A 22,671-nucleotide genomic window follows, 5' to 3' on the forward strand; every position below is an offset into this window, starting at 1 on the left:
ACCAGGCACGGCCTTCTCAGCCTTCATGGTTTTTAATTCTTAGTTTTGAATGCCCCTCTGGTGCTGCAGAAGAGCTTAGCATCCTATTGAAACAAATAACTGTAGATAGCATTTCTGAGGCTTTGTTTCAAATGTTGGAGGTTTGGTGTTTGTCATTCTGTGGTGGCAGACTTTTTTTTTTTTTTTTAAAACAGCGTTAGCTTCTATCATAGGAACATTTTGGCATTGTACCATATACCAAAACCTGATTACGAGTTATTTCTCACCTCTTTTGAAGTTGCAGAGCTAAGTCTGGCTGTGAATGTTTAATTTTTATACAGATGTTCTTTATATGTAATAATGGCTTTTTGTAGTTTGTTCCAGATTCTGTAAAATTGGTTGCTTTTCTGTTAAGAGGGGATTGGAAGAGTTAGAGTTGGGAATGGTTCATTTTCTCCAACTTGCCATGTGAGAAAGAAAACAGAGGACAGTGATTATTGCAAATGTACAGAGTATTAAATGTGCTGGAATGTACTGGCAGTGTATGAAGCAGGCAGAGAGGCACAAGTCAAGACACTTGTCTGCTGTTGTGTGTTTTGACCTTCATAAAGTTAAGCAACCACTGCACATCTTGCAACAATTTTTTGTCTTGTGCAAAAGAATCTTGTTGCTGCATAACAGTCAGTTCCTAAACTTTCACAAACTTTCTTCGACTTTTTCTATCCTTTTCTAAAATGCAGTGTACACAATTCCACCACAGCAGTACCTGAGAAATTTTCTTTTCCCTAGATTCAGACATTACAGTGGATCCTCTAATTTTGTCTGATCAGTTTTCCATTCTCCTGGTAATACACTGATCCTAGCAAAGATCGATAGCTCTTTGTGTTTCCTGTTATGTCAGTATTACTAAATCTTCCTCCAATTCCCCAGCAGTTACAAAGTCATCTCTTCTGCTTTCTTCTGGCTTGCATTTTGCATGTGTCAATCCAGTTTCACTTTTGTAGAAAACTTGCAGATTGGCTTGAAGTAACACTCCAGAGTAAGAACTGCCAATGGGAATGAAGCTGCTAGAGAGATCTGGATCTCAGAGAGGGAAACTGCCCACTTCATCCCTTTCCTTTTGTCATGGTAAAAGGCTGATTTACAGCTTGCCATATTATTCAACAGTCCTTTTAATGTCTCTGTTATAAATTGAGGTGCTGGTTCCCATTTCTGTCAAGCCTTGAGCACAGAGCTGGGGAGAAAGGTTGATGGCTGGTCTGTCAGGCCTAAGCTGAGCTGCACAAGCGCGCTGGTTTTCTCAGAGGCTATGGAAAGAACTTCTCCAAGCACTTGGGAGCCCTCTCAAACCTCAGTGCTTGCTGTTCCAAGCCCAACAGCTACTTTTCAACACTGCTTTCTTTAACCAAACAGCAAAACTAGTCTCCACAGAAGAAAACATTTCATTTTGAGCATTAGTAGGGAAGGCAGGAGAGAACACAAACTGTCTTTGTCTCGGGATAATTATATTGTCTTATGCACTACATACCACTTTTCCTGCTTTTTCCATCTGGTAACTCTGACCACTGCTGTCTTTGCAAGAACCCAGACCTCTTGGTTATTTCAGGTCACTAGCAGGTATTGTAGCATCCTATTTGAGCCTGCTCAGGTGATTCAGATCTGTGGTTGGAAGTTAAGCTCAGTTTGTTGCTCAGTATTAAATTGTTGTGCCCAAGTGTGAGAGCCTGTATTGCTGCTCAACACCTGCATGAAGGGGTCTCTGCCCAGCACTCTCAGTTTTTACTCTACTTTGATTTATCTGTGGCCATAATTGGTTCCTTTTATAGTGCTTAATTTTTATTATACTTTTAAAATCTTTATTAGCTATTTTTACAAATGGTTGTTTACTTTTATTAATTTCTAACAACCATATGGTTAGAAGTCTCATGTGGTCAGCTTTTGCTTTATAGGTTTTTTAATCTAATATTTGGATGATTCCTGTCTACATATCCTTCTCATTTTCACTGTCTCCCATGGGCCTTCTTTAGTAGTTTTGAGGTTTTTTGTTCTTTTCAAGTATAGATAGATTATGTATATGTTGGTAGTGACTAGCAGACTTAGTTGTTTGGTCAGTCATATTCCCAAACTCCCCATTAACTCAATTGCATGACTTCAGCTATCAGACTTCACAGGTTTAGAGTTTAGGTAGCACTGCCTTGGCTTAGAACTGGTCCACTCTATCTGATGCTAAATCCTCCTCATTCTTCATCTAGAGTAGAGTTTGTGGTTGAAAAAAACCCCTAAATTTACTCCGTTGCATTATAGTCTTCCTACACTGCTCTGATCTAGCCTTTCCTACCTATGTGAGTTCTGAAGCCCACCAAGCATCTTGGTTCAAGTTGTGATGCTCTTGCTCCCATCCGTGCTCACCAGTAAAAGAGATGCACTGCTTTGTGTCTCCAATTTTTAAATGAACAATAATTACTGTTCCAGCTCTTTTGGAGAAGCAGTAGCCAGCTCTTGTGCTCCTTCCTCTTTGTTTCTTAAAGTAACGCTGCTTTGCCCTTGAATCTATTGAATTGGTTTTCTTCTGGAAAGAAACTCAAGAGCTACCTTTGTCAATTCACTTGGACAAAAATCTCTCTTAGTAGACAATGTAAGTTAGCCAAGAATTTCAGAAAAGATACGTGGGATACCTTTCATGGTTCTTTGGTGGTGGGTTCTTGTCCTTAAGCATTCAACAGGAATTTGAAGATGTTCCAGGTTTAGTTCCTTCCTGAAAGCCTTTTTTTCTGTGTAATATTAATATTGACAAACTATTTAATTTCAATAATGTGTCAAACTTTTAAGTCCTAGTAAAACTTTTTTTGTCCTCAGATCAAAAAAAAACCCAAACCCAAAACCCCAGCAAAACCTAGAGAATGACTTAATGCCTGTGACACAACTCAGTCATATAGCAGACTATATTTAGGAAGATTAATAACCATATTTAAAATGAAATGTCTATTATTTACCTCCTAGATTGCTAGGTGCAATAACCTCATCCAAGAGAGAGCAATCAGATTGAGTTTGTTACTAGGAATATCTAAAAACCAACCACAAAACCTAATTTTAAAGAGTGGGTTGTAATCCACACTGTTTGGTTTAGAACCCCTGCAGCAATTCCTTTCTAAATGTGTATTTTAGACTGGTATGTCAGACCTCTGGCTGTTTTTTCACAGTGTCCAGAACATAAAACACTATGATGACCATTAAAGTAAATAGGAAAAAGTAACAACTACAGAACTTTAAAAAATACACATTTGTTAGTACAGTGGATTCCCTTTAAATAGAGAGGTATGTTTGAAGAGGTGGGTGGTGGTGTGTGCCATGTTACTTGGTTGGGACCATAATGAACAACCTCATCTGTGATCTTCCCAACAGCTGGAAAGAAGGCAGGCTTCTGTGGTTTGTGTCTTGTTTGGTTTGGGAAAGCCTGAGCTGAACTTGGAAAGTTTCCTACTATCTGAAGTGTTCACTTGACCTCTGGGAGGTGTAGAGTATCTTAGGCTACCATTTTTTAATTCAGCCTTTTAGTCATAACTTTTTCAAGAAAAAAGGCTTCCCTACCCACACACCCCCCCCCGCCCTCCGCCTTTATTATTTATTTCAGTGTTGACTTGATTGATCTGCTTTTTATGGGCTGCATACAAAGGAATGGAAGCTACAGGAATGAGAACTGCTCGGACAAATACTGTATCAGGATACTCCCGACACCCAAGCGGCTCTGCAGAAAATGGTTGTTTACTAAATTCAGCTACTCATGCTTTCTTGAGGCAGAGAATTTAGTACCAAGGCTATTGATATTAGTTGGATTAGATTATTGATATTTGTTACATTACAGCTCATTTGTATTCATGTAAACTTCTGTAACCTCTGGTCCACTGCAGTATGTGTCATGCAAACATAAGACAATCTGTTTCCCTCAGAGGAATTTGGAGTTGATTTCTGTTAATAAACTGTTTGGGACTCTTCTGAGTACCCATATGAGTATGTCAAGCTCTTGAAAAGGCTTTTTTCATACATAAGTCATATCCAAGGTAAAAGGCTTGAATGGATATTTTACATAGGGAGAAGCATGTTTTCAAAGAACTAACCTTTTCCTGAATCTTGTTTTTGTGGGACAAGCTTTAGTTATCTTTTAGGTAATGGACATGGACTGATCATTTGTACCTGTGAAAGGAGCTCATTTGTGTATGCAAATGCTTTAAATATAAGCATCACTGCTTTATTTCCTTCTTTAGGAGATAAAATTACTTAATTCTGATATTTTTCTTCTAAAAGCCATCAGGACTTTGTATGACTTTTTGTTTTTAAAGCTTTTCTTTATAAAACCCCATAATAGCCACAAGCTTAAGCTGCCCTAAAAATGCTTTTCTCCTTGCCAGAACAAGTCTATGCAAATTCAGTTGCTTTATGCAGCAAGCCAGATCTCTCTGAGAAACTGAAGAATAAGTAGGTGTTTTCTCTCCCTGTACCCAGTGTGCTTTCTGCTAGTAACCAGGTCAGCACTATGGCCCACAAGATGTGCAGTGAGGGCTGTGTTTCAGCATCCTTCCTACCCATGTGCATGAGCATGTCAAAGTTACAGACTGAGCAGAATGCAGGTCGTTTGTACAGATAAAAAATCCAAAAGTGCTCCCATGGATGTTCAGCATGGGGTGTATTCTGAACACCAGGACTGACTACCAGTTGCAAGATCTGTTATTTTAGGGAAGGGGTTAATATGATTTAGGAGTGTTAGGAGATGATGCAAAATGGTAGCATGCAATTCCTCTCTTGAGCAGGCAGTCACACTCACTGCATACCAAATCTACAGCAGAATTAGTGCACTCTGGTGCACTAGGTATTAATGCCTGCATATCTGAGGTGTTCCCTCTTTAACAGGATGAATTTATAGGAGTATATAGAAGGTGTAAGGGATTGATGTCAGTGCCTTCATATTTCTCTTCATAGCAATACAGTGACATGTAAGGCAGCATCCTTTTCTATTTATAATTTTATTGCAATTCAAACTTATTTTACTGGCACCATGTTGGAAAGGCTTTATTTACATTATTTTTGATAGCTTATTCTATTGGTATATTCCTTGAATAATTTTTGACAACTGTTCTGTTTGTGTAACTCAAAAACCAAGTCTCTTCCATAATGATAAAGGCTAAAAATCCCAAAGGTTGGAATCTCAGAGTAGGTCAGGTTGGAAGGGACCACAGTCGATCACCCAGTCCAACCTCCCTGCTCAAGCAGGGTCATCCTGCAGCACATGGTACAGGTTTGTGTTCAGTTATTGAATTTATCCAGTAAGGGAGACTCCACTACCTCTCTGGGAAACCTGTTCCTGTGCAATTACCTTCACAACAAAGTTCTTCCTAATGTTCAGGTGGAACCTTCTGTGCATCAGTTTCTGCCTACTGCCTCTTGTCCTTACTAAATGAATTAATTGGTAGGGAAGGTGATTTGCCACTCTAGAACTTCCAGTACCTTGTTAACATTTTGTTGTAAATGAGGAAGGAAACTATAGTTCAAGTGCCAAAATTTAATTGTTAATCTTAATTTACTACAATTATTTACGAGTAAAAGGAGAGAACTAAATGTAAAGTACAAGTACTAAACCACAGACCAACATCTTTTGATTACTGAGCTGTCCTCAAGTGTACAAAATTGTACAGAGGAAATGCAAATAGCATTTCTTTGCATGCCTTCCTAAAATCAAGAGGTCTGTAAATGTGTTTGTTACCTGAACAAGGGGAGCACTGAAGGGAGCATTTCCATCACTGTAGTGATTCTGTGCTCTTTGTTTCTTCCTTGCCTATTATGCTTTCAGTACTTTGGTTTTGGTATCTCTGCCTGTGTGGTTGCAGAGGCGTTAGGCGTGGTCTGCCATGTGCTGCTGCTTTCTGCAGAGTAAACAAGGGTTATAGATATGTTGTACTGCAAATGTTGTTTTAAGATGGGGAGGGAGGGAAAAAACAGCGAGGAAGCTGTGGAAGCATTACTGTGCAACAGTAATATTACTGTGGAGGATTAGAGCTAGGGCTGATGTTGAGGCTAATATATGATACCTCTGAGAATACTGTTACGTGATTCTCTGCAGAGGGGGATGCGCAGGAAAACATGTACTCAGGCAGCTAATGCACTACTCGTCCCCCCCATCCTCTGCTCAGCCCATGTGGTGTGGTAGGTACCAACTGATGTCTGTCTGACTGAGCTGTGTGAGCAGTAAGTTTGGGACAGAAGTTGTTATCAGTTGTTCCTCATAATTCAGGTCATGTTGTAATAATTAGATTATTTTTTTTTTGGTACATGTAATCTTAGTGCTTCATGCTGACATAAGATCTTTCCCTTAATTGTGTTTAAAGGTCATGCAAGGCCTGTGACCAGACAATCATTTAGAAGAGAGAGAGAAACTAAGCATCTGTCCCTAATCCAAGCGCTGTTGTATAGCAAACATCTGTCTTTAAGTTCCCTGGCCCATGTGAGTGACATATCTGTGCACAGGCATGTGCTGGTTGTCATACAAAGACGTGTGGATACGTAGTTGGAACGTGGAATTTTGGATGTGCAAGATGAAACTTGGAAACAAACACCACTTTATTCATCAAGCTAGATGGTTGAGATATTAGCATAAACCAAAACATAATTCAATTTTGTAACAATGTGCTTAGAGGCAAAATGCCCTTTTCCCAGAGAGGAAAGGAGTAGCCATTGCCTAGTAGAACAGTGAGTGAGGAGCTGGATTGTGCTACAGATAATGATGGGAAGAGGACAGGCTGCTTCAAACAGGAAGAAATTAGACCAACAGGAAATAAAAAGACAGAACCTCTAGGGGAATGCTGGGGAATAATCAATTGGATTTGAATCATGCAAAAAGAGATGTGAATCCAGAGTCATCAAGTTTGTTAGTCCAGAGATTTGTTGTAAAATGTCCTAGCCGATTGCTCTTTTTTTTATCATGTAAAGCATCAGATGATATTAATAATTATAAAAATATATTGTTCTCATATTTCTTTTTACATTTAGGACTACTAGTAAAAAAAAGTGGTTAGCAGCTAGTGTTAATCAGACTAGATCCTGTCTGCAGGATGTACTGAGCAGGCTGTTTCAGCTTTTAAAGTGTTTGAGAGGAAGGGATGTGTACTGATATATAATTCAGCCCACTGCATAGCTCAAGGCATTTGATTTATTATCAGGTGTCAGAATTCTTAGAGAAATGTGTAGTGGTTTGGTTTCTTGGTGTTGTCCCCCCCTCCCCAGTTTGAGCGAGTTTTTTCCCTTTGTTTGAAGTGCCTTGTATTAGAAACACTGTCTATCTCTGAAGGTCTTGAGGATCACTTTCCTTCTTCTCTCTGAGTAAGTAGTGTAGGCAGTTTTCTGAAAATCTGCTTTAGGCACCAGCAGTAACATAACTATCTTGGGCAGTCTAAACCCCATCCTAAGTTTTTCCTTACGTTTAGTCTTGTGTGTCACACCAGCATGGTGAATGAGTGTGTATACCATGTCATCTAATTCACAGGGTGAAATGGTGTTGTATTACGGAAACTGGTGGTTTGGGAGAGAAGCTGTCTGACTTCTTGCTGAATTTGATGGTTTTAGGCATAGCTTTGGAAAAATTAATGTTCCATGTGATTGTAATGAGTACACAGAACATGTCTATCAAGATTTACTCAATAAAGAATCCTTGTTTTCCTCTGTTTTGGCAATACATTCTTTCTACTCCTATTGATTATATGTGCTCTCTTGGTTGTTCTTCCTCTTAATACTGTTTGTGGAAGACAACCTTTCAGAATAAGGGAAATCTTCACTCTAATCTCTGAGGGGTGGATCTGGGACATGAGACCAGGAACTTGTCCACACTGAGAGCTATGAAAGATGCTGTCTCTAATCAGTATGTACCTGGAATTTTGTGTTTGTTACCAAGTCAAAAGAACAAAGAGCTATGGGGAAGTTAACCAGACTTCACCCCACTCTGAATGCTGCTTTCAGCCAACTGCATACCTGCTTTGCATTGCAGAGCTAGCATAGGAAGGGATGGTGCTTAGATGTGTTGTCTTACAGCTAACACAGGAGCTGTTGTTCAAACTTGAGCTCCACTGTTAGTATACAGGTGACACCTTGAGAGGGTTTGTGATGGGTTTTTCAATCCCATGTATTCTGTTCCTCATTTGAAACTTGCAAAGCACGATGGTAATGCAGCATGCCCTAAGCATGCATTTTGTCATAGTTGCAAGTAAAAGAGCAGTTGTAATTTCCTTTTGAGAGGTGTTCCAAGTGTCTTGGTGAGAACTAGGGCTCCATTCCCCTTGCTCATATTTTCAGTTTCACAATGACTTTGCATAGCTTCTATGTGGTTTCTAGCTTTAAACTTCTAAGGCTTTTCTTTCTCCCCCCAGAAAGAAAACTCTAACAGAGCTCAAACTTGGTGTTATTTGGACTTTGCATAAACATAGCTCTTACTTTTCTGAGAGAGTCAACTGTGGAGTAGGAAAAAGCTTGTGGTATGTCAAAGCTTCAAACTGCTCCTTACTGATTTATTGCTGGTGTGGAGACAGCCCAGAGTGCATTAATTCATCAATTCTTATAAGCAGAGAGGAGGGGAAGAATAGGAGGAAACAAGATAGGGGGTGGAGGGGAAAAGAGTTGAGGAAGAGAAAATAAAAACATGGGGAAATGTAAGGGATGGGAGGAAAGACATAGCAAAGCAGTTGTTTTTGAGTTGGTGGTGTAAGAATTTCTGTAAAATGTGCTTCCCTAGAGAACAGTGGAATTGTCTGTGCCCTTCTTATTATTGTGGCTTTTACAAACAAGGACACTATTTGATCTTCAGTCAATTCTAACTGCCAGATAGTGTTGAGGGGTTTTTGCAGTTGTGCTTAGGTTACAACTTAGTATCAGTCTCTTTTAGGCTGGCATCATCTTGCCTCATTCTTAAGATCTCTTTTGTGTGCATCTGATATTCCCCTTGCTAAAATACTCAGAACTTAAACATTTTTGATGTTAGTGATTTAACCTGTGACCTCCCACAGTTTTGTATAGATTTAGTTGTTCCCTTAGTAATTCACAGATGGTGCCTTGGTGTTGGCCCCAGTATTCAAAGGCAGTGGTTCACTGCAGTTAATTTTATGGAAATTTCTAATAGGTTCATAGCTTGTTCTCTTCAGACCAAAATGTGTTGCCAGTTTTAGATCCAGTTGATAAACCAGTTCTACAGTGTCCAGGATTTTTGCCCATATTATGTAGGATGGACTTTTCCCATCCAGCAGAGATGAGGATGCCTTTAAAATGCATATAATCTTGACCTCACTGTTTCTAATTCCCTTAAGCCTTGTACCTCTGGCTGCTGAGAATGCTCTGAGGTGTGCAGAGGATCTGGGACTCCAGTACTGGGAAATTACATGGTGCAAAGACTTCCCAGCTCTTGCCTGAGGTCATCTGCTGCTCCAATCCTTTTATGATCTCTTGAATAGCAAACATTGATCAGACACGTGAATTCTGAGCCATGTTCTTTGATAGTTACCCACCTATCCTGTTGTTCATGTCATCTTTTGGGAATATTGAATGTTTGGATCATATTGCAGTGAGATTGCACTTCAATTTTTATTTTACTCTGTATAACAAAGTACACTACCTCTGGGAAGAGCTGGGAACTTGATCTATTTCAGCTGTTTTCTCCAGATTTCTCCCATCTTTCTTGTGTTCTCTATTGTCTTACTTATTACAACATTTTTCTTTTTATTAATTTTCTTTTTTCTTACCTTTGACTCTTCCAGTTTTTTCCCTTCTGTCTGTTTGCCTTTCTCATCTGCAGTTTCTTTCAGGTGAAGTTAGGTGATTTTCTTTTTTTCTTTGAAATATTTTCACCCTTGCCTACAGGATCTGAATAACAGCCTCACCCAGTTTATTTCAGGTTGCTGCTCTTTGGCGGTGCTACAAGAAGCCACAGTGGCACCAATGCTGGTGACAAATATAGGAAAATGCAAGGTCAGGAAAGTCTTTGGCTCTGTCACATTCAGTGGCTGTATTTTTTGGAACATGTGCAAGGATCTAGCTCTCTGGGGCACTTCTGCATGGACATCTTATGGCATTTCTATTTGTAGTATTTCTTTTTTTGAAGGAGGAGTTTTAACTCTCTTGTTTTCTGTTTGTTGCCGTATCTTTTCTACTCTACCCACCCATGTATTTGATAGGCAGTATTCTCACATCCATGGATCTAGAAACTGTCCATTGCTTTTCTAATCTTTAAAATCTTTCACGGTCGGTGCAGTAATCAAACCACATTGTCTGAGGTTTTGGCAGGGTGATTGACATATATAGTACTCTAATTTTTCTAGAAAAGAAACAAGAAAATTTACCCAGGTATTTAGCAAAGAAATTGGTGGGGATTTTTTTTTTTTATTCTTATAACATACCCTAACAGTGATTTGTCCCTGGAGCAATCTACTAGTTTCATTCTGTTTTGTATTCAGTGTTACTGTTCAGATACCTTTTATCAGTGAAATGACACATTCTTTTTTCTTCTTGGCATTGTAATGTTTCAGTGTAATCCTTATACATGTATATATTTTATACATCAATATCTATACACATATGACACATGCATATATAATATATATGTTATATATATAGTTAAAATGCAGGATTTTATCAGTCAGGGAGGTAAAGCAAAGAAACATAGTGGCTATCCATGAATGGACTGAAGTCTCTGGAATAATTGTTTCAGCTCAAAGCGAGAGCTTGTTTCCCATGTCCTTTATGTCCAGAAGACTGAAGTAGCTGATGGGGCTCTAAAGCTTAATCATGGTCTTTTATCTCTTCTGGGCTTGGGCCCTGGAATAGCTTGAAGGTAGGAACCTGGAGAGGTTGAAGTTGGTGGTTAGTCTATGTAGGGACTTAAAGGCTAGGTCAGAAGAGTTCACATAGACAAACCATAGACAAGGTGTTGACATGACTTTCTGCACTACTCTCTAAGTAGAAGTTGAAGTTTCCTACATGTTGGAAAGTTATGCCTATAAACAGCAGCCTGTTATACTGCTGGAATGAAGAATGTAGCTTTAGTGGCTGGGATTGGCTGGAATTCAAAGCGTGATACCTATCAGCTAGACTGGTGCAGTTGATTGTGGATCAGATTTATGAGTAAGCCTGGAGGCTTAAGTAGGCATTTGACAAGTTGACAGGATTTAAGAACTTGAGGAAGGCTGGCATCAAAACTCTGAAGTTAGTAATCTTTAAACATCCATGTAAATCACTCTTGTGTTAGTGTGACTGACACCTATCAGAGAGGGTGATTCTGCTTTACCAGGCAGTTCTCTGAAGACAAAATCTTGGAGACACAGTTACTGTAGTGATAGATGCCAGTAACTAACTGTGATTGATAAGTGAGAGATACTAAGTCTGCCTGCCACTTTGTGTTATTGTAAAATCTACCTGGTGGGTGGATGTAATAATTTGTTTTATAAAGTGACTTTAAAATGACCTTATCCATGCTTTTGTTGCATAATAAAAATTGGTGCCACTGACACAAAACAGTTGCAAAGTGGTCAATTTTCTCATATGATCCTTCTGAAGATCTTTGGAAAAGCCTAGGAACAATGAAAAATGGCATCAAGTTCCAGCTCTGACAGAGTTAGCAGATAATGCAAGCTCTAGGGCTGTTGCTGAATGCTCTTAGCTACCAGCCTGGGTCATGAGGAGTAGTCCCTGCTGCTGTGAGGGTATGGCCCATGGCTGTGGGATCACATGTGATGAGCCACAGCTGTGGCTGCAGAGGAAGGCTCAAAGTCAAAAATATCAACTTAAAAGATGTGCCAGGCAGTGCCAGTTCCTGGGTGCAGTGTAGTACCCTTTCTACAGATGACTGCACTTCAGACGTCTGTGGGCTTCTTCCACATAAGTAAAAATCTGTAGCTTTTGTATAGATTTATATTTTTATAAATATTAGTTGTATAAATATATAGTATAGAAACAAACTTCATATATTAAATAAAAACATACAATTGTACTGGCAGATGTGCTTGGCTGTTTATAGGAGGAAATGCAGTCTGTATTATGTACTTTGTTAATCTATAAATACATATGCACAATACTAAAACTGTACTATAGCAGATGTCAGATTTAATCTGTATTACTTTAATTAGACTTGTTTTGATAAAGAAGGGCAATAAAATTGAGACCAAATTTTAAATCACATTTAAGTCCCTTCCTTTGATTTCTAAAAGAGCTACTGTTCATGACAATAAATTCAGATTATGTTAATCAGGTACACTTAAGTCATCTGGAAAAAGGAGTTAACTATCTGTCTGGTAGGAGAGGGGACTGGAGTCCTTATTTTAGAAATTAAATTCATCCCTCACCTAAAGCTGAAATTGAGATTCTGCTGAAGTCTGTTTTGAGTCTTGCTTGGTAGAGGAGACCCACCAGCTAGTGTGCTGCACATGAGTTCTATTCAACCCTATTTTCTAGTCACTCTTCTCACATAGGCAGTCATATATCCTGAGTGTTGATGATGCAATTGCTGTTTAACTGTGCAGTGCTGTGAAATACTTGACTAGAGTGCAGTAAGAAAAATCATATTGTTTTATGATTTCTTGAATGAGTTGTGTGTGAGAAAGTTGCGTTATTTCCCGCTTTCATGGAAGGTTTCACAGTATTTCTGCTTCACTGTTTTCTGCAACTCTTTGAGGCCTAAAAAGAATTGTTCTATTCTTGACTTACCAGAGGTCATCAACCACTTGTTCTCACTAGAAAATGTAGTCTGTGTAGGTGGACCAAAAATGTTCAGAAATACTGTTCATGTTCACTAAATTCATTAATTGTTCTCCAGAAATGAGTTTCCTTTTCATTCCATGCACATCTCTGGGAGTGCCTAAGAGTCACATTCATATATATTGATGTGTTATTACAGTAAAAAGACTTCAGTCACTTCTGCAAAGGATCCCTTTCAGTGTGGACATGCATATCATTGAAGAATTAAACAGTTGTTTGTTAGGTTGTCAATTATTTATTACAAGACTACTCTGAACAAACTCTTAATTAAAGCTATTTCCTATTCTTCTGGCTTCCAGTTTGCTTTGGGATGCTATTCCGGAAAATGATGTGCTATCTTACCATATATCTTACAAATTCAGTATTGACAGATATGGACCACAGTCAGCAAAAAATGCATAAAGGAGGCTGGCTTTGACTGCTTTAGAATTGGGAGTCTAAACTGATGACCAACTTCTCTTCTGATTTTCTGTGCCTCTAATTCGGTATATCTTCTGTCAGTATTGATGTTTGGCAAGCAGTCTCCAGTGAACTATATATTTAGTGTGCCAAGGTCTGTTGAGCTGTAGTTCTGTGCCTTCTAGCTGTATTTCTTGGGACCTCCTAGTAAACAGCCAAACTATGAGTCAAAATTTTTACTGACTGTTTGTGTAACTAGTGCTGTCATTCAACACGATGATACCCCAAGATGTTTTTCAATCTATTGTTCCTCTAGAAATCCTTTTAGTTGCTTTATCTTTCTTGCAGTTACTTAATATTGTCCCTGAAGTATTGCACATCGCTAGAAAGCATGAGAATGCAATCTGAAGCCATAAGAGGCCACAGTTTTGGAACAGTAGGAATTTTAATCTTCTTTTGACAGGAGGTGGTTTTTTTCTCACAAGTTTATTGTTTGGTTTTATGCTTTTTCTTTTAAAGCTTTTTTAAGCATTATGATGTAAACATAGAAGCTTTTTATTTAGTTGCAGCAGTGTGCTGGATGATCATGAAACAGGACCTAGTTCATGTATTGCTTCAAATTGCTTCATTCTCTGTTCCTTTACAGGGGCTCCCCAGGAGAGATGTTCTAGAGGGGTGTGGAGGCTTTTTTAGATTAGGTGGCAAATTTCTTGGTCCTTGCTTTAATGGTACTAGTGACATTGTATTCTCCCCTTGCCCCATAATGAGTGTAAAATTTCTTTATTAAAAGAAAGTGTTTGGCAAGGAAAGGGAAGCAGGAGTGGCTCTGCTACTGTTTGAGGCTGAATTCAGATTTTGCTCAGTTATCACCATAGCTGAATTCTGGATGGATTACATGCCAGCTCTTTGGGGCAGCTAATTGCTGGTCTGCTGAAAGCCAACTTGAAGGACATTTTACTTTGATTTGTTATTGCTTTGAATGAATGAAGTCAAAAAGGAGAAATATTTCCCAGTGAGGTGTTATTGCAGTGTAGTTGTTTTGCAAAAGTGGAATTACCACAGTGATACCACTTAGCCTCTGTTGAATATCCTAGAAAACAAGGCTAAACCTTGGGACTGAAAACTTTGGTATTTTCCCTTTGTTGTCGCTTATTGACCCACACTGAATATATACATATAATCTAAATTTAATTTTTCTGAATTGAATCATGTCATATATTGGGTGAGCTTTATTCTGAATTTTCAGATTCTACATCTTAGCCATAAAATTTGCTATAACTATGATCTTCCTGATGTATGCAACAACCGTAAGCATCAGCTGTGCATTCAACAAGGCAGGAGAAGCAAATAACTAATAGCAGACAGTTCAGATGTGTTTGGTCACTACTTCTCAAATACCTCAAGGATCTCTAAATGTCAGATAAACCAAAGTTTGGAAGAAGAAAATTGGTTTTGTTGGTAATTTGTGTGAAATGAAAAAGTAGTAGTGAAGTAAACTAGCAATCTAGTGGCCTTAGAAATCATGGAATCTCATTCATATCACTGTGTTGGACTTTGATGTTGAGGTGTCTGAAAAGACTGCACAGCACAAGTTGTATTTTGTGAGCTGGAGCCATTATTCATGTGCTTTTCTGTGGGGCTGTTCCATCTGTTTCCTTTGAAACAGTTTGGAGTCTGTGTGTGGGCTTTCACATGAAGTGCTCTAGAGCAACCGTGGAAATGGGGTTGCTTAACCTTTATTCTCTCACCCCTTCTCCCTCTTGACTAGAAAAAAAATCTTTTAGTGGTACTTAGGTACATCATAAAAAGTATCTTCTAATGAGTCGGACTGAATGGGAGGGCTGACAAAATCTTCACTTTCTTTCAGAAATGTTAGGGACCTTGGTGGAGTCATGCCCACAATTAATTGAATATCAAAGACTTGCACTTGACAGAAATGTTTGAAGTCTGCATGTGATTTCTTGGGGGACAAAAAAACCATGCTTTTCTTGAACATCTGCCTAAATCTAGTCTAGTAAGCATTAGTTTGTTGCAGTTCTGGAGGTCTTGCAAAGTTCACAGATATGACTTAAAAATTAGCAGTTCCTGCAAGGGGTAGTGGAGGCAGGGGTGGGGGGAAAAAAGAAAAGAAAAGCCAAAAAAACCTGTAACCATGATTTGAGTAATGTAACCACTGGTGTGACACCACCTAATTTTGGGAAGGAGGAAAGCGTGATAATGTGAACCTCTCAGCATTTTGGCATGTAAATTTTCTACGCTTGGAAGGTCAATGTCACAGTGATAAAACATTACTAGTAAATATGTTAAGATTTGATGTACTCCATAAGTTACCCTAGATGTTTTGGGGGAGTGTGTGGGTTTTTGTTTTGTTTTCCTTCATGTAAAATTCATAAGTTAGCTTTCCTCTTTGTGGGAATACATTTCTTACGTGCAAGATTTTCTTTCTGCTTAGTTAGTTGACAACACACCATCTGGGCCCTGAAGCCTAGGATAAAGATGCTCTGCATGATCCTATGCTATCACTGTCTTGAGGGTGATATATAGGTTATTATAGCCTCTTCTTATAGCTCAATTTGTGCTCTTATTTGCCCCAGTTGATTGTTGATGCAGCAAAGTTGTGCTCGCAGCATATCGAAAGGGTTGGAGGAAAATGCAGACTAAAACTTGCCGTGTACTCAAAATATTTATTGTTCTTGCTAAAATTAACAGCAAACTGATTGATCTGTCATGCTCCTGGGAACAAAAATATCTGACTCTGAAAGCTGAAATATCACCATGCTGGAAAAGGGCATAATAAATGCCTGGCTTGTGAAGGACCTTTTGAGTCTTGCCTGGGTAGCTGAAGCTAAGGAACGTCATGAGTGAAGTTTAATGTTGGTGAATGAAAGCTTGTAACTAATGATGAAAGTCACAGGAATTGGAAATGAGATTTTTGCATTTGTAATGTGTGACAAAAGCCTGTGACCTAAGGGTATTGCTGCTTGCCTTCATATGTTTAGTGTACTGTGTTTTATTTTTCCTTCTACTTTCTCTATGCAAGCTCTATCAGGCAGGGGATATAAAAGGGATTGTAAGTGCTGGCACTGTCAAGTTAACTATTGCTGGTTAGTTAGGTGATTGGAAAAAACAAACCAAACAAGGCAGTAACTGACAATGTGGTTTCCAATAGAAATGTACCGATATGTATCAATATAAGGAAATAATGGAGTGTCTTTATTTTTTGTGCTGTTCTTCAGACAGCTCTGCAATGACTACAGCAAGATACAGGCCTACCTGGGACTTGGTACTTGACCCATTAGTGTCCTGTAAGCTCTGCCTTGGTGAATACCCTGTGGAGCAGATGACGACAATAGCACAATGCCAATGCATCTTCTGTACCCTGGTGAGTTTGTGCTCTTTATTAGACATTAAAAACAAGACAGGTTTAACTGTAGAAATAGTGTGGCTTTGCTGGATGAAGTATTGATCTTGTGGTGGAAATAAATAATTGTTGCTGTGTACTTGACACAAAAGCTAGGAAGTAAACCTTTGTTTTCCTGTAATAAAAAAAAAAATAATTCAACACTTCAGGATACTGTATAGTTATCTCCTTACTAAGGTTATCAACACTTTCCCTTTTATCTATCAGTGGCTTGAATTTGAGGTGATTTTGGTGCCTTTTATGTACCTAATCAAAATGAGTTGGATGGAATGGGAGGGCTGACAAAATCTTCACTTTCAGAAATGTTAGAGACCTTGGTGGGGTCATGCCAACAATTAATTGCATATCCAAGACTATTGGGGTGGTTTTAGGATTGATTGGGTTTTTGTTGGGTGCTGATGTGTTTGTGGTTACGTTGGTTTTTTCTGGGCTTTTTTTTGTTTTTGTTTTTGTGGTTGTTGTTGTAGTTTGTGGGATTTTTTTGTTATATATTTTAACTTTAGAAGAGAATAGAGTCTTACAGCTGAAAGGGGTCACTTCAGCCATGATCTGTGGTCAACTTCCTGGCCATTTCATGGCTCATCAAAAGCTAAAGCATGATATTAAAAGGCATTGTCCAAAGACCTCAAACACTGCTCTAGAAAGCCTGTTCCAATGTTTGGTCACTCTGTGTAAAGAAGTGCTTCCTTATGTCCAATCTGAACCTTCCCTGTTGCAGCTTTGAGCCATTCCCATGTGTCTTGTCAATGGACTAGGGAGAAGAGCTCAGCACCTCCCTTTCTGCTTTCCTTCCTCAAGAAGCTTTAGAGAGCAGTGGGGTCACCCCTCAGTCTCATTCTCTCCAAACTAAGACTAACCTAAGGTTCTCAACTGCTCCTCCTCGCAGGAGCAGTTCCTTCCACTCCTTCCAGCCCTTTCCCCAGCTTTGTTGTCCTCTGGAGATTCATCCAAGGACCTTCACATCCTTCTTAAATGGCGGGGCCCAGAACTGCACCCGGTGCTGAAGGTGAGGCTGCACCTGCTCTGAACACAGTGTGACAATCTTCTGACCGGCTGGCAATACTGGGTTTGCTGATCCCAGGATAGGCTTTGTCCTCCTGGCTGCTGGGCACTGCTGACTCACATGGAGCCTGCTGTCACCCAGCACCCCCAGATCCCTTTCTGCAGGGCTGCTCTCCAGCCACTCCTCTCCTAATTTATACTTGTGCCTGGTGTTACTCCATACTAGGTGCAGAATCTGGCAATTCAACTTGTTAAATTTCATGCCACTAATCATTGCCCTGCTCCAATTTATCTAGATCTGCAAGGCATCTTGGCCTCTCAACAGAAGCAGCAGCAGTTTCCAGTTCTGTATCATCATAAGTGCTCATGATAGATTTGATTCTTGGGTCCAAGCAGTTGATAAACAAATTGAACACAACTGACAGTATATCTGAGCTCTGAGGAACAGTGCTGGTGTCTGGTTGCTGAGAAAATACAGTCCCATTCACTACAACCCTTGGAGCCCAGTTTTTCCACTCGGAGCTCATCTCGCAGCTGGACGACTTGTGCAGAAGGCTGATGAGAAGTACAGTATCAAAACATACTTTTGGTACTGAACAGTATCAAAAGCCTTACTAAAATCCAGAGAAACTACATCCACTGTCTAATCTTTAATTCCAAGCGGATGACCTTGTCATAGAAGGCTATCAAATTAGTTAAACAGGTTTTGTTTTTTTGATCCCATGTTGATGGTGCCTGTTGATTGCATTGTTCTCTAAATGCCTTTCACTAGTACCCAGCATAGCCATGTACACACTTGTAACTAGAAAGATATTTAATGTATTACAGATTCTAATTTTGCTGTATCATTAATTGCAGTCACATAACAGGTTTCCATTACCATATTGTACAAATGCTTACCCAGAATAACAGAATCTTGTCAGTTAAATACAAAACACTGGGGAACATGTAGTATTTGACAAAGAACATCATCATCACAGTTAATGGATATTGCTAGTTTAGAAACATAAGAAACTACTAGTCAGTTTTCATCCCTAATGCTGAATTAATTTAAATTTTACACCAAAACCATTGTAATGATGGTTAAGCAAAGGAAAAATTGGAGTATTATCAGTAAGAATATAACTTGTGGGATACAAGATGCTCAGACTAATTTCCCGAGAGTTTATGACGTAGTATAGACTTAGACATGGGATTGGGTGACTTTTTTTAAATTTGAAAGTCCTTTCCAGCAGAGTTTTTTGTGTGCATTTTTAATATTTAAGATCAAGGATTTTATTTTATTTTTCTTCATGGAAATACTACCATTTTTTTAATAGTAGATTTCCTTTTTCCTGGTGGTTGTTGAAGATCTGGGAGGCAACCAATGGAACAGGTAGATCTACTGTGAAATAAATGTTTGCTCAAGCATGCAAAAACACATAAAATAATAGGTTTCATGAAAAAGAGAGAAACAGGCTTCATGGAAACTGTTCTCTTCTGTTCTGGTCCTTCCAGCTGAGTCTTGTGTTTCTCTCCGGTGCTTGAATGCAGAGAATATTTAAATGTCAGTTTTCAGTAACATTTCCATGGCAGCAGAAAGACTGGGTTACCAAATGCATTTTTTTATCTTCTCCTTGTTCCTTCTCATGTTTACTGCCATCCCTGATCTTCTGTTTTTTGGTTAGAATGTGTTTGCTGACTCTTATTGCTGTTTTGAAAGATATAACCAGTTACAGGCATCACACATGTAACCTTTACCGATAACCTGTTCTTAGCAGCTGATATAGTAATCTGATGACATGGCATTTGTGTTTTGAACTCTGTTCGTGTGGAATCATCAGCCAGTTTTTACTACTTGTATTTGATTGTCTTGAACAGTTTATTCGGCTTTGTCCTGTTTAAAAAAAATTCTGTAGTTTGTCTGCCTCTTGTTTGCCACTTACAAGTTTTATATAGTGACGTTTGAGTGTCCTGAAAAAATTATTACAGGCCTTTATCTCTATCTTTTGGGCCAGTCTGAAGGTTGATTAAAGAAAATACTCCCATGAGTCTGGCAAGATTGTTTGACCTGTTGACAGTCATTAAGAAAGAGTGTAACAGATTTATGCAAAATCCTCCACTGGTGTTCCTTCAGCAATGATTTCCAGAAACACCAGGGACACTGCATATGAATTGTGCTTTGTAAATGGCCAAACAATCAAAAAAGTAACCTTTTGACTCAAGACTTTGCATGGTGTCTATGTACAGTAGATCCAGTTCATGTCTGCTTTGTTCTTGTTTGACCAATAGGTAGGTTTGTTCAGGCTTTTTTTGTAAACAGAGATAACTGGTGATCTTTCCAGGAATATGAGCAAAAAAGGAAAAGGAATATCCATACAAGTGTGAGGACTACTTTTGCTGCAGCTTTTACCACGAGTTCTAGCCCTTTTGTCTAAATCACAGCAAGCTGAAACAACCTGAGTATGTATTACAAAGAGATCTTTCAAGTGCAGTAGTACTGGTATGTTGGCAGCATTTGCATCGATGTACAGGTCTTTCCATCCTTTATTTCTGTCTGCAGCTCTTGACTCTTTATAAAAATCATAGAAGTGCTATAGTAAAGATACCATGAAGGATTGTCCCTTCCTGACACTTGTACAGTAAAACAGCATTTCTATTCAGAAAGATAGAATAGGGACACTGTTTCCATTTGCTTTCTGGCAGAGCTGTGCATGGATTAAATAGAGCAGACTGCCACTCCTCTGCTGATAAGGCACAGGCACTACAATTTCTCATAGTATTATTTTGCCAGTTAGTACAATACTCCATTATTGCTTTTATCATTGTGATCATTAATGCCCAGACAATGCTGTGAGCTCTCAAGCCATGTGTCATCCATTAGGAATGTTATAAGAATGTGTTTTTCTCTGGTACCTCAAGCAAATCCATTGGGAGGAACAAAAGTTTAAAATAGAGATAAAAACAAGATACTGGTTTGCCCCTCGATAATACTCAGAAAAACAAACAAAAAGCCAACAGCAGGTATCTCTCTTCTTAGAATCATGCTAAAAATAGGACCAATCTTATGTGTGGTTGTGTAATTTTGGACCAAAACACTTAAATATATTTTTATTAAATTTTTCCCCACTTAAGTAGCACACAAATAACTAATCTTAAATTTTAAGATAGTCACTTAGCAGTTGCTTGCCTCAGAAAAAGTAATTGATTTTGCATGTTTCCTTCAGAAAGCTTTACACGTAGAGAATGGGAAAGAGTAAAGCAGAGAACACAATTTTTTTTCTTTTTTTTTTTTTATCACTTGCTGTACTGAATTTTTTCACTTATTACTTAGCCTTTGCCTTTTAAAGGGGATGACAAGAGATAAGCAGGGAGCAATTTTATCCAATTCCTGTCTGAAATTCCGATGATTTTTTAATCTGTGATGAAATTCACACAATGGACAGGATGTTTTTTTGATGTGTTACCAATTGTATATGTGCTGGAGTTACAACAGGTCTTTTGCAGTTGATATTCTTGCATGGAAGTCAAGCAGTTAGTTGCTTGAATGTTTTCTGGTTCAGGATTTACATGCACATCTGTGTACATAAATACTGTAATTTGTACATCTAAAAAACACACATAGATGTGTCAATGTGTTCCAAGTGCAGTGATGCCACTAGTACTCAAGACAGGCTAAGCTCTTTTTGACCTCACCTTAGACTATTCAGTTCCCTTCAAAATGTTATGCACTACTGATCATTCTGGTACCAGCAGACTCATTGTTTACTTTTCTCAAATTTAAAACAAAAACCTATGAGGTAGGCAGTCCAAGCAAGTGTCTAGAAGAAATACAAAGCATGACAGAAAACTTGTCTCTGATGAAAAAACTTTGATTATTCCTCTGTAGTATACCTTATTACTGATAGGAGAAACTGTAGTCAGGTACATGAGAGGGCCACCAACAGTTGGAAAATAACAAAACTAAGATTCGGACCTGCCCTATGCTTCATGTTTGTGCTTTCTTTTTGGGCAGATAGCACATGTGGATCAACTTTGGTGTTTGAAACCAGAACTGCTTCGTAGATACTCATACTCTGATTCTTGTTCCTAAGCTCTATCTTATGTGCTTGAACCACCTGGACCTTTAGGTGTCCCTCTAAATTTGTTGTATTCTGTCCCAAGTAGCTTGACAGACTTCTGTTATCACTAGCCCTTTTTAAACAGAATTACTGAATTTGCCTTATTATGGTTTTACAGATCTGCTTAATTCTAATCATTCTGCCATTTGAGCTTCCTTATAGGCTGATGATCAGCAAAGCAAATAGTATCCTGCCTATAACTGGTATCAGGCACCCCCTTTTTTTTTTTTCTCTTGTTGTCATGCTTGACCAGAAGCACATGGAGCTTCTCCGAGTCGAAAGACAGAAAAAAGTGACTTACTTAGTGTTATCCCTCACTCCAAATGAGGCAGAGACAGCATCAGCCTCTCCTTCCCCTAGGGCAAGGCAGACCCAGTGTGGATGGAAACAGGTGGGCTTGGCTGCCTTCCTATTCCTGTGTAGTTTGTCTCTGCTTGCCAAAAGAAGCCTGCCTTATCAGGGTAGCACTGTGCTGGCACCAGGCTGTTCCTCACCTCTACCTCACCTCTACCTGATTGGAGACAGGAGGGAGGGGGAAACCTAATGGCTTGTGAGGTTTTATAGAGTTCAAGGTCTTAGCAGCTGTAATGTTTCCCTATTTCCCACCATCAAAGCTTAGAGCTTGCTGCTTGAGCTCACATAGCCCAGCCTTGGCAGAGGAACTGATACTAATCTTGACACGTGGTGTGTCAGTAGAGGCTTCATGGTTAGAGGTCACTGTGTGTTTGTGTAGCAGTTCATGTGGCTGGCTGTGTTCTCACTTGTCTTGTAGGTGGTGAGATGGCAGAGCTCCCTGCTTCAATAAGCAGGAGCCACAGAGCCCTGAGTGAAAACTAAACTTGATCTAGAGCCTTCAGCTCTCATCTCTTGTGTGATGTCATTAAATGAGATTAAAGTTATCTGTCTTCATCAGTGTGTTGGGAAAGCTAGCTCATTTTGGTTTGCATAGGGTTTTGCATGTGAAAAGGGAAGGCCCTTTGTTTGCTGCAGGTG

General features: G+C 39.1%; 1 protein-coding gene across 3 annotated transcripts in view; it reads left to right on the top strand.

Moving 5' to 3' along the window:
* The window catches only part of RNF144A (ring finger protein 144A), a 61,765-nt gene that overhangs the window by 18,032 nt on the left and 21,062 nt on the right, over positions 1 to 22,671 (top strand). For 2 of the 3 annotated variants that reach the window (XM_033055588.1, XM_033055589.1), the window contains exon 3: positions 16,392 to 16,537. In XM_033055588.1, coding sequence (XP_032911479.1) covers positions 16,403 to 16,537 — 135 coding nt within the window. In that variant the 5' untranslated portion in view covers positions 16,392 to 16,402. The remainder of the gene's footprint in view (positions 1 to 16,391; positions 16,538 to 22,671) is intronic. The other variant, XM_033055590.1, reaches the window with a different exon arrangement.

Source organism: Catharus ustulatus, chromosome 3, assembly GCF_009819885.2.
Source record: "Catharus ustulatus isolate bCatUst1 chromosome 3, bCatUst1.pri.v2, whole genome shotgun sequence".
In the NCBI taxonomy this organism is placed as follows: Eukaryota; Metazoa; Chordata; class Aves; order Passeriformes; family Turdidae; genus Catharus; species Catharus ustulatus.